At 40.2% G+C, this 19,226-nt stretch overlaps 1 protein-coding gene across 1 annotated transcript in view; it reads left to right on the forward strand.

The window, feature by feature from the left end:
• RGS12 (regulator of G protein signaling 12) overlaps nucleotides 1–13,657 on the forward strand; it is a 160,902-nt gene extending 147,245 nt beyond the window's left edge. The window contains exon 18 of the mRNA XM_090035491.1: nucleotides 9,424–13,657. Within this exon, the coding sequence (XP_089891617.1) occupies nucleotides 9,424–9,788 (365 nt within the window). The 3' untranslated portion in view covers nucleotides 9,789–13,657. The remainder of the gene's footprint in view (nucleotides 1–9,423) is intronic.
• Nucleotides 13,658–19,226: the final 5,569 nt, after the last annotated feature.

Raw genomic sequence — 19,226 nt, forward strand, 5'->3', positions numbered from 1 at the left:
TGCAGGTACTTTGTATGGTTGGAGTGTGTGTGTGCATGGGGGGGTGGGATTCGGGAAGGTGTGGAGGAAGGTGTGGGGCTTGAAGCCTGGGGAAGGTGGGTCCCTATACACCCTGGCAGGATGCTGGGGTACTGTGGGTCAGGAGTGAGGGGCAGTAGCAGGGCTGGGGGGTGCTATGGCTTCGCAGTGAGGGACACCCACCAACCCATGCATGCCGCATCAGTAAGTCTGCCGAGGGGAAAGGGAAGGGGAGGGGGTTGCAGATTCTCTCCCTCCAGCCCTCCCCCTCCACAGACTTACTGTCATGGCTCTGCTCCACATGCAGCATGCAGGCTGTGGCTGCTCATGTGCGTCTGTATCTGTGTGCCCCCACATTCCTGCTGCAGCTGCCTGGAGCCCGCACCCAGGCTGCCCTTCGGTCCTCTGTGCTGCCACTGCTCCCTGCTGGGCGGCCCAGAGGCGGTGGAGTGGAGCCCAGGTGCAGGCTTCAGAACCACTTGCGTGACTGATGCATTAAAAATTAAGTCACGAGCTAATTAATGTTTTAATTGCATGAGTTAACTGCCATTAATTCACAGCCCTAGTGCTAAGCAGTATTGTTTTTTCCTCTCAAGCCCTTAATCTTTTAAGTTGGTGAGCTCATGTCAATAAACATTAAGATGGTTTGATGCCAGAGAAGCTAAACCTCATCAATGTGCTAAAACTCATAGGAGTTGGGAGAATATGTAAAGAGTTCATATTCGTGGGCACCACAAGCAAAATTTTTCTCTTTCTGGACTGAAACGTTGTACTCACTCAACAATGAAAAGAGCCCGTGCCACTCACCTCCACAGGGCTAAATTTTTTCACAGCTGTTTATTTCCTTAGCCAAGAGGTCCAAGGGCACAGCAGTATCAGCCCAATGTTTGTCCTGTTTGATATCTGACTGACTTAATATATTACAGGACCTCAGTAGTGGAACTGCTGACAGTAGTTAGAGCACATTCCACTATATCCCAGGCAGCTTGCAGTCTTTCTGTGTAATGTCTCCATGACCAATATCAATGTTGTAGCTCCCCAGGGATACATACCTTTACCAGACATGGTACCATTGAAGTCTCCTGGGCCGGTACTACATTTGGTAAGGCACTTTTCACTTGGGACCCTTAGACCCACCGTTAGGTATGTTGGCACTGCTTTGAACTCACTAGCATTGAGCATGTGTCTATAGACAATCACTTGAAGGAGAAAGATAAGTTACTCGGTAAGTAACTTAGGTTCACTAAAAAAGATTTTCAACTAACAGTCACTTCCCTTCTTCATATGTGCATGGAATTTCATTTCAGTTAAAGGGGTTCTGCAGGAGCATAAGGGATCCTACAGCAAGAGTAGGTCCAAAGCTTGTTCTGACTCTTTTTAAAATGTAAGACAAGAGGGCATAAGGTGAGAAGAGCCATACAAGGTTCAAGGCTGGAAATGGGTGGTGGGTGAAGATGGTCTGGGCAATACACTAATAGGCAGTTACATAGCAAGGAACCCCATGAGAGAGTGCGTATTGGAAAATGTGAAAGATTTGCATTTTATTTTAGGGTATTAGCAAACATGCCAGTAATGGTTATCATATTTACTTGATTCCAAGAAGAGGTTTTTTTTAAATTTCTGTATAATGGTGGGGGTACTCATCTTGGAGTTGAGTACAAGGCAGTGGGCAGGCAGGCAGCTGCTGTGGCTGCAGTTGAGGCTGTGGCTGAAGCTCTGACCCTGGGCCCAACCCCACAGTAAGTCAGGCAGTAGGAAACACAAAGTGTTGGGAGGCAAGGAGCAGGAGTTAAGTTGTTTGCCCCTGCCTGCCTGCCCCCCCCAACACTGCTTTCCCCATTGCAGCAGTGTGTGTATGGGGGGGGGGGGGGACAAATTTAAGATGACCCTCCAATAATTGTATTCTGTGCTGGAAAATTATACCAAATTTATAAATTCTCCATGTATATAATCTAATTCTTGACTGGTCTTAAATTCAGGGTCATCTTGGATTCGGGTGAATATGGGAAGTGTGGTGGGGAACTGCAAAAAATTGAGGGCTAGTACTAGAAGATCGTTAGAAAGCTAGTACTGCTAGTTATCACAACTAAATCTAACTGCTGTCACACTTGAACATGATTTACAATTTCGAATTGTAGAATTATACATAAATATAGTGAATGGCATTTGAAATTAAAATTAATTTTAGTAAATAATTTGATATAGTATTTCCTGATATCATCATTTAAATATTAATTAAAACTAGCTTCAATATTGATATAATGTGGATTAAAACTTACAGAAAAACAGTAAACAAAGTTGATGATAAATTTGTATGGATTAAATTGTGAGGTGCAAATGTGTTCTGACTACTGCATATTTATGAGGGTGGGTTATTTGGAAGACCATCTGCACTGTAGGAATGGAGGAATTGAAGAGAATGAATTCAGAAAAATAGAGGAGCAAATTCAGGGTTATAGAGGAAAACCATCTCAGAGCCCAGATTTTTAACTTAGAGTTTTGTTTTTGAATCGCCATACTATGTCTTTCGCACACCAAACCTCTCTTTGAGAAGATGCTGATTTTCAAATGATATGGCATTCACTTCCGTAAAGGATCTTTGTTGCTATTTTTAGAAAAATACAAGTTTTTCTATAACCATATATCCTACTAGCCAATTGCCTGACAAGAGAAAGGGTGCGTGGGCCTTGGCACCCTTCCCTTCTGTCCCTGCTATCATGGCAGTGTAGTGCTGCTACCACCTGCAGTCCAAACACTCCTGGCCTCTGCTGGCCTCGCTCCCTCCCCTCTGGCCCCTCAGTCCCCACTGTCATGGCGGCGCTCTGCTGTCTGGCTCTGTCTGTGTAGGGCATGCTGATTGGCTGCTGAGACAGCCAATCTCAGTGTGAATTAAGCGTTACAGACGGATGGTTGGACAAACAGACAGACAGACTCACTCGTGACTGGAACCAGGTGTTCTTGTGACAAGTCCTGGGATTCTCCAACAATATATATGCTGGTGAGGTGCAGGACAACCTAGTTCAGCTCTACCTTGTAGAGGGCAGGGCCACGCTAATCGGACAGACAGACGTAGGCTTTTATAATATTAGACTGTTACACAAGTGACTAGTGAGCAGTAAGCTAGTAGCAGTAGCTTCTGTTGCACTCAAAACATATCTTCCAAATTATGTTTTTATTATTATTATTTCTAAACTTTCCAGGACATATTAGAGACTATTATTGTTAAATGTTTCTGTGAACCTTTGTTCTCCAAAACCACTGTTGAAAATTTATTCCAAAATATCTCAGTATAAGAAATGCATAGAATAGCAGTATTCTTGTATCTTTAGTAGTACTTGTTTATAAAAGAAATTCTTCCTTAGCTGATGGAACCAGTGGCTTGCTGATGGAATCATATTTCAAAGTGTGAAGCATATGACTCAGCTGGTGCTTAATTATATGACAAGGAAAATATAGTAATCAATTTCCTTTAAGAAAGATTAAACATAAGTCATATCTAGGAATACGTTGATTAAATACTTTTATCTCCATTGTGAGAAATCAGCTTATAATAATAATATGGCAGTCTACACTATTTTTGTGTATTAAATCCCTTCAAAATAATTATCTTAAATTGATATGGTGTTTTTACTCCTCCAAGCTTCTCTAAAGCATTTTACAGACTTAACAAAACTATATGCATATGCTAGACCAATATGAGGATAATTTTATCTACTGTATTTACTAAATATAAATGAACCTGAATATAAGTTAAATTAAGGAAAAATATGGAAAATGTATAAATTTGTTATAATTTTCCAGATATAGAATCTAATTGTTGGAGGTTTGCCTTGAATTTGTTCCACTCCCACTGTTACAGCAGGGAAAATATGTCTGAGAGGTCAGGTAGCCCCCTTGTCCTCTTCCCTCCACCCCAGCTTCTTCCCTCTGCAGCCCTTTCCCCCACTCCTTACAGTCAGACCCTACTCTCCCTGAGCACATGGAAGTGAGAAGCACATTTGAAAACACTGGTCTTGAGATATATTTATCTGTATTAGTATGCACAAAATGACTACAGGTACCCACAGAGTTAGTTCATCCAGAATTGATGCATTTTGCATTTTTGCCTTTTTTGAAACTGCTGCAAATTTTAGCATAGGCACTCCATAAATACACTTTGAAGCAGCATTTTAGTGGCCCCACAACTCAGTATTGCTCAGTATTTGCGTCTACTCCTGATATCCCCTTGTGTCATGGAGGGACTGAAGCAATCCTCCTGGATGTCATCGACTAGCTATCAACCCTCAATGCACAATGTTAATTAATCTGCACCTTCTCTGCTATTGCTTGCCCTAGCCGTACAAAAGAAGAAGATTAATGAGTATGTGCTGCTTTGGTAGCAGTATAATAATGAGGTTTCCTTGTATGTGAATGTGACTGGAGGAAAAAAGCCTCATCTTGTATTCGAGTAAATATGGAACTATAAAATTACCTTTCCAAGAGCCACACTACCTCCTAATACAAGGGTGTGGCATTGGTTCAGTACATACTGAGAGTCAGGAATGTCATCAACTAAATCACCAGCATTTAGTGATGCAAATGACCCATATTTTCAAGCCAATCTCAGAGGTTCTTTCCAGTACCAGTAAATGGTACAATTTATAATTGCTCCTTGGGATTTTCTCACAATGTTCTCTTCTTTCTTGAAGAAGTTGTGATTGAGTTATGTGAAATGCTGGAACAGATTCTCAGCTAGCATATATCAGCACAGGGCCAGTAAAGTAAATGGAGCTACTCCAGTTTGACTGAGATTTGGTCCTCCGTCTTTAACCCAGGGGAAAAAAAAGTTTCAGTACACATGAGTTTGAGACAGCAAAGTGTTTACAGTTTTGCCTTTTTTTTTTTTTTTTTACCATATTTAATTGCAGGATATTGTGGCAGGGATAACAAAACCCTAATGCATCTTACTAGGTTTACGAGTCATCATATAGGACTATAAGGCAGTTTGGTGGATAGATCCTTTTTTAAAGGATTGTCCAAAATAATGTATGTTCAGTTACTTCTCATGTGTCTGCATTTGGTCAAATACTTCATCAATCTTAAAGAAACTGCTTGAGAAAATCCAAACACCTGCTTAGATCTATTTGTTAGTTAAAGGCATACATCATACAAAACAGACAAGCAGTTCACTGAAGCTCTATGCCCCCTGCATAAATGCTTACCATTTTACCACTAAGATTTTTAGAAGCAAAGAAAAAGTGAGGGAGAAAGAGATCAGTAGCAATACATCAATGCAAATGGAAAAGAAAGTGAAAGGGTGAAGAAGAAAAGCAGAAGATGTGCTTATCCAAAGAACTGCCTATCCATTAACCCTGATGTAACAGGAAGATTTGTGTACATGGCTGCAAAGTATTCATTTGTCTGCCAGTCTGTGAAATGCCGGTTCTCCAAATTAAAGATCAATGAAGATAGCATGTGTTCTTTAAATTAACTGTTAGAGCTACAAGAAGTTTCCCTTAGCTGTGGAGAACTTAGCAGGGAAGCTGAAGAGTACCAGCAGAAGTGATTGTGTCATTCTAGTCCTGTTGGAAATTCATCTATGCAGCTGTTCTAGTAAACTTTTTTTTCTTCTGAAGTTTGAGTGAACATTGGACAGATTTGCCATAGTAACGTAAGATATGATTCCTCACTTGCTGTACAGATGCTAAAGCAATCCATAAGGAGATCCATAGAGTTTCTCTTCACTTTACCACAGTAGTGAAAGGCAAAAGGAAAATATAACTTTGAAGGCCCTTAATAAACCTTGAAGAGTGCTAGATAAAGACACCTGTGTGTACATCATTTTTGTTTGCAAACTGCGAAGAAGTGGGTAAATTCCATGATAGTGTGTAGGTCATTCAAGACATGCCAGTGCTTCACTTAACTCTTAGTTGAAGGCTATAATCACCATACTCAGTTTCTAAAAACTTTAAAGCCTCGTGGATATAGTTTTTCAGTGTTTTAAACCAATTGCTATTGGAGTTCTCTTCCAGATTACTTGATGACTAATGCTGCCTTTGTCACTACCATATTTACTCGTATATCACATGCACCTCTTCTTTCAAAAGTCAGCCCTCCAAAATTGGGCGGTCTTGAGCAGGGGACCTGATTTTTAAAAAATTTTTTTTCCTGGAAGAGCAGCAAGGAGAAAACCATGCTGTAATGCAGGCTTGTCCAACATATGGTCTGCGAGCCGACATGCGGCCTTCCAAGCTGTTTTCTGAGGCCCAAGGTGCTGCGATGGAAAACGGAAGTAAACACTGTACTTTCATTTCGGGGGTGTGATGTGATACCGCTTCCTGTGGGGTCTTTGAATATGGCTTGCTGGCCCACTGGGTGATAAAAAGTTCATGATCTGGCCCCACATTCAAAAAGGTTGGGCACCCCTGCTATAATGTATACCAAAATGGTGGTCACTTCTCTCTGGGACAGCACACAGTAGGGGCAGAATTCAGTGTTAACCAGCTTGCAGCTTCTGCTGAACTGGCAGTAGCTTTTGGCTGAGCAGCCAGAATTGTTACCAATTTGTCAGTTCTGCTTTAGAGGGTTAACACTAGCTTTGGCCTGAAGAGCCAGTGAGCTGGGTGAGCATCAGGTGAACTGCTTCATGCAGTCAGCCCTCTCTGCAATGATTCTGGAACAATCCTTTTTCCTATATTGTACCTTCCTAAAAACAAGGTATGTGTCTTGTTTGGAGGCATGTGGTATGCAAGAAAATACAGATTAGGGGGTTATATGTATTTAAATGTGTTTTATCCCATTGTGCATATACTGGTGTTAAAGTCATGCTTTTATTTGTTCATTGTAGCATATTAACTCCTCCTCCCCTTCCAGTAAAAAATGAGTTATCCCATACAATTGAGTGCAGTTGAATCCAGGAACTACTATGCTAAATCATGTCCTTCTAGATTAGTCTCCTAATTTCAGGGGTAACCAGTGCTAGAAGCTTCAGAGGGGTTGTGCCTGAAGAAGACAATTGTGACATAACCTACCCATGTAATAAGATTCTTCGTATAACACCTTCAATTAGAGATTGATTTAGGAAGAATCCTTGATGGTATAATTCTTGATGGTCTTATTATCCATGTATGTACTAGTAAGTAATGTGTTTCATCATCAGTTCTCAAAGTGCTCCCACTGATTTATTTTGTTGTTCTTTTGGTTTTTTTGGTGGAGTCCAGATCTTCGATGTATGGAAATTATTGCAGCTGTCTTGAAATCAGAAAAGCTGTCACAATTCACACAAGTTCATCTGCCGCAGATCTGTGATCTGTCTAAAAGTAGTGAATATGAATAGAATAAAGAGAAGCAGGAGAAAGATTTCACTATATCAGCATATGACAAACTTGAAAAATGTTTGCGAAGTATTATTTTAATATAAATAAAATAGAAATACAAAATTTAATATATCCAGGCTTCACAAATGGTAGTTAAAATTAAGCTGATATTTTGTTTGATATGTTACCTTGTAAGCACAATGATAACATATCTGATATAGTTTCATTAAAGGTTAGCTGTAATTTAATAGTCTGACTGAGCTCCTACTGGGCTGATAGACCCATAAAAACTTCCTGCCTTTTCCGTCTGCCATTATTCAACTGGTTTATGAGGAATTTGATCCAATTCCCTTGGAAGCAAAAAGAGCTAATATTATTGACGTGGGGCCTTAATATCCTTCTTTTTTATGTAAAGTAGTAAAACATTATTGGATTACATAGAATTTTAATTAATTTCATTATGTAAAAACCTTCATCCGTAGAGAGGTCCTCTGAGCAGCTTTAATGCAGGGGTGTAAAGCTTGATTTGTGTCTTTCTTTTAATTTGAATTCAAGGAAATTTTTCACTCCTCCACATCTAAGAGTCTTTTATTATTATTATTTATTAACGATTATGATTCTTAAACACCCAGGCGCATACAATGGTGTTACAGAACATATACAAAGACAGGAGTTCCAAATCAGCTAGGGGATTTACTTGCATACCTCCTAGGGAAAATACAGAAAAAAATGTAAAATACAATTTTTTATGGTAGAAAATGTATAGTGTTAACTCATGTGATATTAAATATGACAGTCCCAGGTGCTTAAGCCAATGCTGAGTACTAGGAAACTTAGTTCTCTGTTGCTAAAAGTGTAAGGAGAACTTCTCTTTCTCTTTGCCTAATGTAGTTAACTGCATAACAGTTTAGGGAGAATGGGATCAGCTGTGTCTTAAGCTAGCTGTGGTTATACTTATAGCCACAGTGTAGGACTAACCATGACCAGTTATTGCATTGCTAAACAGAACTATTCTTTTCCTCACTGTTGGCAAAATCATGTTTATTACATAGTGTTGGAGTGATATATCTGTGATGGTACAGGAAATATGCCAGAGGCATGGACTTTTGCAGGTGGACCAACTCCATGGATGGGATAGATAAGCTTTTTGTATTATGCAGTTGGTTTAATGAAAAATATTGCCCACAAAAATCTTTGCCTCTTGCATGTTTATTACATGTAGTTAAAGCATGTTATATGTTTTCTAAATGACACATCTAGTTTATTCAAGCCTTTGGAAACTGAACAAGTTTGTTCTTTTTTCACACTAAGCCATGTATGACAGACACAAGAGTTGGAGTGGCTAAGGGTTAGGGTATAAGCACACCAGGGTTATTGTAATAAGCTCATATTGTAAATGCTAGGAAATGGGCTCAAGTCCTAACAGTTCCTCTGTGGTTGCCATTCTGCAGTAGCACCTTGACTGCTGAGGTCATGTATCAGTGCATCAATCATTCCTTCTCCCTTCAGCCAGCTGCACTGTGTTTCCCCATCCTTCAGTCTGCAATCACCAGCTCTCAACTCAATAGGGTGAACTGCAATTTTAAACCAGCTTTTCTATATCTTCTGGAGAAAGATGAATCTCTAGTTGCAGAAAAATAATATCTCGGAGATATACAGTTGGTAAAATGAAGAAATGTTCTCCCATTTTTCTCTTTACTTCCTCTCACTGGCGGATCCTGGAAACCATATTCTTTTACCTTGGGTCTGTCCCTCCTGGTATGAGAATTCTAGGGTAGTGAGAAGAGATTGAAACAAGAAAGCCATATTTTATTATGGAACCAATTACCACGTGCTTATTTTTGTGTATTCTGGATAATGTCAATTAAATATTTTAAGAAGGATAAAAATTAAATTAAGACAGATATAACCTCTGAGATCTATGTAAGAAGTAGCACTAAACTTTGATAGTTTTCCATCCTAATTGGCATATTCATGAATTTCCCTCTGGGAGACAAGAAGACCTCAGCTGACCCCTTGCCATGAGGACCAGAGAGGAGAAGTGTGCCCTGTGCAGTTTAAAATTTTGTTGTATATTTTAAGTAATTTTTTTTTCCCTTCTTTCTGTTAGGTGTGAACCACAGAAAGAAAAAAGATTCACTAGCAACTGCTGGAAATGTCTGTGAACAAAGCTCTCACAAAGCAAAGACCAATAGAAGCCTCAAACCCCCCAGTGCTAGGGATAATCACACTGCTGAACTTCCTGTAAACAGAGTAATTGACGTGGATGGAGTTAAACTGGAAGACAACTTCATACAATCTTGCGATGATTCAGAAGGGAACCTCAGCTTCGAAGGCTACATCTCTGAACTGAGGTCTTGCCAGGGGAGGATGCGGACAGGAGTTTATAGGACATCAGACCTCCCGTCTCTGATTACTGTCAAGAGTGAGAAAAACAAGGGTGCTGAGAATCAATACAAAGCCACTTTTGTTTAATCTCAATTTTTAATGAAAGGTTCCATTATTTTTTGCCCACTAGCACTAGAGTTCTGCATTATGGGCATGTTTCTACAAGCTACAGGGTGTTTTCAATTCCTGTTGGTTTCAGTGCAAGTGTAAGACGGTCAGCATATCTGGGGGCAGGGGCTGCCTGTCCTTATATGAGTTAGACTCTGTATAATGAACAGTAATATTTCAACAAAAACATCAGAATATTTGATTTTATTCTGTCATTTAAATAACTCTTTGATGTTGTTTTATATGTCATAGTTCCATAGTTGGTGCTTTGACCAAAATGGTGACATTAAAATTCTCCATTTATGACCTCTCTTTAAGTGTCTTTGATAAAGACAAACTCATTTTAAGTTCCCCATCAATTTTTTTTTTTTTTAACTGAAGATGGCTTCAGATTTTCTTCTTGATCTTATGTTCTTCCCTAACCTGCCAGATTCCTATGGTGCTGCTAGAATTGGACATTGAAAACAAAGTGTACATTAGTTATTGTTTCAAAACTATTAAGGCTTTTTGGGGGGGTTTTCTGACAGATCTTCCTGTCTTGATACCATGTGAGAAGCAGTCTAAGGGGGATTCAGTCTTGTTGCAAAGATTATCTGAACTGCTATGTGCAATCGGGCTTGCTTTACACAAGTAAGAATTCATGTTCAAGGCAGTCAGAGTGCCTTCAGTGCCTCACACTGGTATCATGCACATAGCAGAATATATAAAGGAGCAGTATGGAGGTCATCCAAGGCTTTATCCAGCACTGTTCCCTTGATGTCTGAACCATGTGAGAAGGTGGTTTGATTTTGGGGGTTTTTTTTTGCAAATGTCTGTCTCCAGTTAAATGTTCCTCTTTTCAATTCTAGGTTTGAATTGTGTTTTTAGCTAACCTTGTAGACTGCAGAATAGTTATAAAGGAGGAAGAAAGGATACTTCCTAATTCTCTGCATATATTGTTTTTGCAGACCTGTAGTTGTTTACCTTTCTTTCCCATTTCTTCTGATTATTTATGATTTTGAGCAGGCTAAAACAGGTACATCTACACCCTTATTTTAGGATTTGAAAGCTCATCCTCAGCTTCCCTGAGGTACTTGAGCCACTCTACCCCTACTACATGAGCTTGCTGCAGCAGTGTATGGGAAATGCAGAAGGTGAAAGAAACTGGGAACAGCCTGATTCCTAGGTGAACAGGAACATCAAACTGAGCCTTTCTATGAATCATGCCCACTACTTGTCTATGGGCAGTGTAGATGGAAAATGAGGTGCAGAAGGGTTAGTGCTGGGCCCTGTGGTGCTTGGGCTGTGTATGCATGGTGAGAGATGTGTAAGGGAGGAAAGTGGCCAGGTAAGGTGAAATTTACCTTTGTAACTCAGCAGTTTCCCAGGGAGAGTTGACTTGGTGCCAGGAGGAGAGCTAGAGGTTTGTAATGTAGGTTAAGGCTAAGGAGTAGGCTTATGTAGCAGTACAGCCATACTCACAGACATGCATAACTACCGAGGAAACATAAGCCACATACCCCTATTATTCTATACAGGAAACTATGATCTGTTTTTAAAACTTAGAGGTATTTGCTGTGTGAAAAAGATGTGCAGATTCTTAAGAGTCTGCAACAGTAATGCAAACCCCAACATTTAAAAATTATGGTCCAACTCCTAGTGATGTAAATTGGTACAGGTCCATTAATTCTGTGGAGTTTGTCATTGACAAAAATAAAGGATTTTGTCCTAAATATGGAGAAACACACTCAATTCAGTTAATGTTGCACTGTTTTATAGAAAATGGGAAAGCCCAGTTAATAGGGTTGTTTCTTTTGTTGATAAATTAGTGATATTAACCTGTCATGGAAAACAGCTCTTTCTTAACAAACTTCCAAAATTAAAATCAAACTGAATCTGCACTGAAGATATGGCAATACTGTAGTGTAAAGACTGAAAAGCTTAAGGGATTGAGATACAGAGGCTTTCAGTTCCAGATAATTGATTCATATTTCACTTGGGAAGCTGAAAGTTTTCAGTCTGATGCAGTGATTCCCAACCTTTTCACACTCCAAGGGCCACCCTGTCAGACTAGATGTACCCCCAAGGAAATGCCAGTTCTTAGTTTCACTCATTTTTTGACTACAAAAAAAATACTAGAACAATTCTTCTCTTGCAAAGAATTCAGGAAGACCAGAGCAGGTTCCAGAAAGGGTTTGACAGTATGGATTCTTATGTGAAATCTCTGAGTTTACCCTGTGTACACACTTAACAGTGCCAATACTGCATGGCACCCCACAGCATCCTTAAAAGGAGGTACCCCACAGTTCCAGGGAACCCTGGTTGAAAATCACTGTTCTATTGGGATTATACAAATTGCACTCATTATCTGAGTCCATTTTTCTGTGGACCATACAGTCAAAATCTACACAATTATGAATAATAAGTATCATTAGTGACAGGGACTGAAAAGGTGTGGAATTAACTTTTCTTCCGTATATACTTGCTGTTAGGTAACATTGCTGACACACTAAAGTCTTACTGGAGACTCTCATGCTGCCATTCTGATGGTGCCAGTTCTCATCCTGCCTATTCACTGTGACCCACAACATACTTTATGCTTTAGTTGATTATATCCAGGAAGTCTGTAATGTGAAATAATGTTCCAAAATGGGGTTAGTATGTTAACCATGAGACATTATGTTTTACACCTGTGCATTCTTTAAAAGTTTTTTCCAGTATTTTCTGTCTTGCCATTTCATTGACATTTTGATATGAATTCATTTTTTGTAATAGAACATATTTTTCACTTATAGATGCTCACGTGTTCCATAGTAAGCTTCTGATTTTTTCTGATCAAAGAAGAGCCTCTTGTCATATCAGTAAAAGTCAACAAATGGGTTGCTTTTAAGCTTGATACAAATCATATCTGTTTCTGGGAAATTCTACTCCTTTTTAAAACTCAAATACAGTAAGTAGTTTGTGCCCAGTTGATTCCTGGTCAGAAGTTTAAGTGAGGTACTAACTGCACATTGCTCATCAATGCCTGGATTCTACAAGTGTCTTGTGCATGAAACACTCAGTGAAACCAAAGAGCTTGCAGAATCATGCCCTAATGACACATTTGAACATCACACTCAGTCCTGTTGTGGTGGCCAGATTATTCAGTGAAGTATTCCTGCTTCTGCTTTATTGCTCACTGCTAGAAAATTCCTAGATGCTCTATTTAGAGGCACTGTATTGGATCCTTGATCTGGAGGGACTATTTGATTAAATTAAGAGGAAAATATAGCTATAGCAGTCTATTGAAGATATTTGTTCCACCCCAATGGAAGAACCAACTTTATTTGTCAGACATTTTTCACTTCCTTTCAAAGCTAGTTATAGACATTAATTTCAGTTTGCCATTAGAGCCTTTCCATGGTTGCTTAACAGCTCAGCTCCAAAAAAAACGTTGTTTTAAATTATGAATACACCAAACTGGATTTGCCTGTCTTGGAGATTTATCCCAAGTTCAAGGAAATTAAGAATGTAAAAGAAAACAGCCTTAAAATTAATTTTCTTGAACATGAGGGGAAACGCTTGGCAGGATGCCTAGAAGGCTGGTGAGCCAAGCAGCAGTGACTAAATAGAAATTATTCTTCCTTATTTCAGCAATAATTTTATTCAAGTGGGACCAGAACGTGAGACACAGGTAAGCTTCAGTTTCAAGGATATTGTTTTAAACAATGACCTAGGGCCTGAGGCAATTTACTTTATACGCTTAGAAATAATAATGTTAGCTCTACTTTTGCAAGATCTGGGGAATGTAAAAATTAACCAGTACAGTGTTATCGCTGGGATCAATTGTTAGAGATCGTGGAATTAATAAAAACAAAAGGCATGCAAAATATCCCTGAATGGCCTTTTTTTAAGAGTGATTATGCTCTGAGGTTTTTCCTAAGTTTTAACCATTGTGTGATTTAACCGGAATAACATGATTTTGAATTTCATTGGTATATTAGGATTTCCAGTATAAATGAGTCCTCTGAGCAATTTTTTACAAGTAGTTTAATACATACATTTTAATGACTTGGTCCTCTATTGTTAATCAGTTTCTAAAGGTAAAAGGATATGGTCTTTATTCCCCTTCCAGTTTTCCCAATTTTACAGTGTTGCAGGTTTACTGATTGCAGTGGAATTACTTCTGTTTCCTTCATTAAACAAATATAAACTGAAACAAAATCTGGTTATCTGATCTTCAAACAGTGGTATATGCTTGCATTAACTTCATGACATGATAAAGTATTTAAGATAAGAACTTAGCCTGGAAACTATAAAAAATATTTCATAGTTCAAATGAGATTCACAAAACATTTCAACCTAAGAACTTTTGATGCATTTATAATTCTAGCTAACTTGTCTATTTAATATGCTGGTGTTTTATATTTCATCTGTTGTCAAGGTGCCTGGTGTCCGAGTTGGTAGCCTTAATTCTACGGTTTAGCAGTGCTGCAATACTGTTTGTTTTAGAAGCTTTGTGCTTTGTTGACATATACTAAAACCCATATGTAAACAGCTTAAAATAATTCCCCCCCTAGAATCATTGTGTCTGTGCACCTTGTAAAAAATTGTAATGTCACGCACACACACACGTGCGTGCGCGCACACACACACACACACACACAAACCTATAGTAAAAAAATATTAAGGTTGCAAAGTCAAGCAATCGGAAGTTAGGAGACACCAAAATTAAAGTTGATTTCAATATAAATTCAACCTACTCAAGTGTGTGTATTATGATACAGTTTGTATTTTGATGATCACATGCTCTTTGTACAGGACACCACCCTCAAGCAATGAAAGAAGCTATGGTGTTTGCTTACTAAGCAGCCATTTAGTGTGTATTTTCTCTTCTGTGTATTTACCAGTGCCTTATCTGAATGCTTCATAAATATTAATGTATTTATTTTCACGGCATAGTGAGGCGTGTATTATGCTTATTTTACAGTTGGGGAACCTAGGCGCAAAGAAATGAAGAGTAAAAGTATCCACTAATTTGGGGAATCAATTCAAGATACACAGGACCTGATTTCTGGAGTACTTGGTAATATATAGCATAAAGCTCCAGTTGTTTAGTACAGCTGCAAATCAGACCCCAATGTCTGAAGTCAGGCACCCAGAAAATGAAGAGCACATAATAAGTGACCAACTGTAAATAGTTTAAGTGGCTTCACTAGTAACACATAGGAACTCTGTGGCAGAGGCAATGGTAGACTACAAATCTCCAAGACAGTATTCAACTGCCTAAGTTCTGGGACCAGATAAACTTCTGAAATGAGTAGCGGTCATCTAGGCAATGACATCTTTTGTCCCAAGAGCAGCTCCGTCCCGTGCACTGAGTGAAGCAGAGGCTTTCTGGGCAAAAAACAAGATGTGATCCAAGAATTAAAGCTGTTGTAGAAGAGATTATTATGTGCACAAGGAAGCCAGGCTAAAGTTGCACATGAAAACCATTGTGTATTTCCTAACTTTGGAGTGACTGACTTTGCTACCTTAGAAGTGTTCTTTTAGCATAGATTGTGTGTGAGGTTTCCTAGGTTTTTAAAAAAGCAGACTGGTCCCCTCTCTCAAAGTGATATCATTTGGCACCCTATTGACACTGACATAGGCCATCAGCAAGGTTGGGACCTTTATATTTACTGTACAGACTCCTGCCACTTGGTGCATGGGTGTGATCTGGCACATGGCTTCCTTCCCACACAGCATATCAGGTCTGCCACCCTGGCCCTGCATGCACTAGATTGGGCCTATTCCCTGCCCCGGCTCTGCATTCTCGTCCTATATGACACAGGAACAACATCGTCTGGCTGCAAAATTTGTTAGTGGGGGAGAGGCAGCAGCATTAATTGCCACCGCTCCTCCGCTGCCAAATTTCCTGACCTGGGGGGAGCCCTTCTGGCTGAATTCGGCCCACCCGCCAGAGACTGAACTCTACTGCTCTACATGGATCAGCAGTAGAGATGGATGGGAAGTTTTCCAAGTGGGTCTCAGAGATGTGTTGACAACAGAAGGAAGAAGACTTGGCTTCTAGGCTTCTGTGGAAGACTTGAAGGAAGTGTGTTCAAGAGGGCACAGCTTTTTCTACCCATGTGGCCCCCAGACTCCTTGTGCCCTGTTCCCTCAAAACTGTCTCTGTTTCAGGCCCTTTCCTTCCCCACATCTGGTTCCTTATTCCAGTCCCACTCTCCTGACCTAGCTACAGTTTCTGTTCCTCTGCTTTACTCTTGTCCTGCTGGACTCTGCATCCTAGTTTCCATCCCAGGTTCTTGATCTTGGTTCCTCCCCTCCCCTACTCCTCATCTCATCTGTCTGTCCCTGTAGTAGTTTCCAGTTTCTCACCATATTCCCAGTTCTTTTTGGCTCCAAGTGTCAGCGTAATGAGCCAAGGTCCAGCTGGGGTAGATTCAGTCCCAGGCCCCAGCTTTAAGAAATCAGGGAATCAGGCTGAGTCCTCCATTAGGAAGGGGCACCTGCCCACACTGGCTATATAAGCTCATGTCAAACAGTAGCAAGCTGTTTGGCAATAGACAACTGTGTTGTGCCTCTGGCCTGCTTGAAATTCCTAAACATGACTTCAGAGGTTCAGACCATGCTCTGCATGCTTTTGGACCCCTTCTTCCTGTTTCTACTTGCTCCTGTTCCTGTGTTGGACTCTCAGCCTGGATCAGCTGCTTGCCCTCACCACGACCTTGTCCCAACCCTCATCTTGCTGTCCTGAACCTGGACTGACACCTGGCTTTATTTCAGCTTCCACTTCAATAAACCCAAGATCTAGCATGATCCACTCAGACTGACTTCCTATGCCCTGCTCAACTTCACGCTCAGTTTCTTTCCCCAGGCTCCTCATATAATCCTAGTGTCCTCTCCACTGCCTTACTATCACAGTGACCTTGCCCAGCCAAACCCCATTCTTCCCTCACATCCCAGTTCCTCATCAGTCTGCTTCTCCTCTCCTCTTTCTCTTCCTCTACGCCAGTGGTTCTTAGCTCCAGTGTCCTGCCCACCCAGTCCAATTCTTCCTCCCTACTCTCAGCTCTTCACCCAGTTTCAGTTTCTTAGTGTGAGAAAGCTCCAGCAAGGGTTGTAATGTGGCTCTGCTGGAGGGGAGCCTTTATTATTTTCTCCTATATATTACTCTCTCTTCCTCTCCAGTGAGCGTAGAGGACTAGGTATCTATTACTCCAGAATTTTTCCCCCCTCTCCTCCCACCACTGTCTGTCTTATTTCTCTTTTTGGCCCTTAGTCCCAGTATCTATGACTAATCAGTTCCTTTCTTCTTCTCCCTCCCAGTTTTTCTCCTTACCTGTCATTCTGTAGTCCTAGGTTCTGTCATCCTTCAGCTCTTTGGCCCAAACTAATCTCCTCCTTCCTGCAGCTCCAGCTCCAGTTCTGCATTTCAATTAGGGACCTTCCTCTTCCACACTATCTGGCATCAGTAGAGGAATCACTGAGAAGAAAGGAGAAATGGACTCCCTGCTCTAGGTTCAGGTGCCTGGACCTGATATGAACTGCATCACTCCTGAACTACAATTGCTACGCAGGACTGGTGTGGAGCATGCTCCACGTGTATGCAATCTTTTGGTTGAAATTTTTGTAAAACTAGCCTGAGGTATAAACTAAACAATTTTAGCCCAAGCAGTGAAAGTCTGACAAAGCTGTAAGAAACCAAAAACAGGTTCTGCTAAAGCGAAGTGTTTGGGCTTCCTTCTTATTAGATGGTATTACTAGGCCCACCTATAATATATGTGTAGGGCAGGGTTATATTATTGTATTGTACACTTACAGCTTCAGTTGATTACGGTGAAATTGTTCAAGTACATTTTTAATGTTTTTCCATCAGACTTTGTGTAATTTAAAGTCTAACCTTCAGTTTGCCTATATTAATGTTACAGGCTGGGGTAAGTCTTCCTTGGGGACAATTACTAGCTTGCTCTGTTAGATTTAACCTTTGGATTTAGATCATTTGGTCTGGCAAATACTTAGGCATTGGGTCTTGCTGTGGCCTCTTAAGACTTTTGAGGTGAGACTCCTTTCTCCTTGGAAACTTCTGTATGAGATATGGGACCCAGTGCTAAAATCCCTGAAGTCTCCCCAGTAGCAGGTCCACCCCCAAGACCACCCCCTGGGGACCCATATGTGTTATTTAGGTACCTTGTAACGCTTCAAATAAGGAACACACAAGCTTTACAAGTAGACTTTTTAAACTTACACGTGCTTAACTTATGGTTGGGGAAAAGACTTGTTAATTTATATAAAATAAGAAATATCCCAAATGCATTCAGAACTCAGAGTTCTTGCCACTCCTTTTATAGAGTTCTAGCTCATGTCTTTCTGCATGGGAGAGAGGGACAGGTCCTCTCATGTCTCATTTCTCTTTGCAGAGTCTTACTGTCTCACTCTCTACTAGAAAACATGTCATTTTAAATTCAAGATTATATAATCTTTTCCAGAGATGTTCCAGTCTCCAATCCCCTGGGTTGGATTGTTGACAGAGAGTTGTTAAAAGTCAGTGACTCTATGGCCTCAATGGGATTAGACTATTAAAGTTTGATGACCTTGTTTTTCAGATTGTCTGTTCTGTCCCATTATACATACATATTCCTCAAGCTGTTGCTAGTACTAACTAATGTTAGTGCTACTGGCAATACTGGACAGATTCTGAATAGAGTTGAGAGGGAATACTGTCATCAAAAGGAATGTCTACTAACATGTAATATAGTCTATTGGGATGCATGCCAGCTTTGTGCATCCAGAAAGCCTAGGCTACTGTGCAATACAATAAGATGCAAAAGAATGTACCAGTAGCATAAAATGCAGTTGCTGACACAGTACAACCAGATTTTCAGTTCTGAGTCCCAGCTGTGTAACTAAGTGAAATTGGTAGGTTTTAAAAATTCCTCAGAAACCCCTAGGTTCTATTGTTCTCCAAGAAATGGTTGATGATTGCTGAGCACTTTTTAGTATCATGAGTACTTCATTTCATTTCTTGCAAAGCTTGGGACAGGTCTTGAGTTGAAGTCTAGCTCAGTAATGCAGCCTAAAATGATTGCTTCCCAATGTAATAGGAAAGGCAGGGTCTTTGCAAGTCTGAGGCAGTCTTCCTATCTTCAAATGAGACTGTGGTGCCTCATATTTATGAGCTATAGCTTTTGGAGTACTAAAATATGCATGACTATAAACCACCTCATGTCGATTCCTGACCCAAGCCTATTCTGTGAAAAATAGCCATGGTATTTGGAAGGGCCAAACTGTTGCAGTGGCCAACAAGACATCCATCTATTTCAGTCTATCAGAGTCATTAGCTGAGTTCTGTTTCCTAAATGTGGCCTAGCTGAGTATTTCAACTAGGGCCCATAAGGCATCAAGGGGAGACTTCTACTGATTTCAGTGGGCTCTAAAACTGGTTGTTGGTATAGC

This window comes from Crocodylus siamensis, chromosome 2 (genome assembly GCF_052110815.1).
Source record: "Crocodylus siamensis isolate JL-2025a chromosome 2, ASM5211081v1, whole genome shotgun sequence".
NCBI classification, from domain to species: Eukaryota; Metazoa; Chordata; order Crocodylia; family Crocodylidae; genus Crocodylus; species Crocodylus siamensis.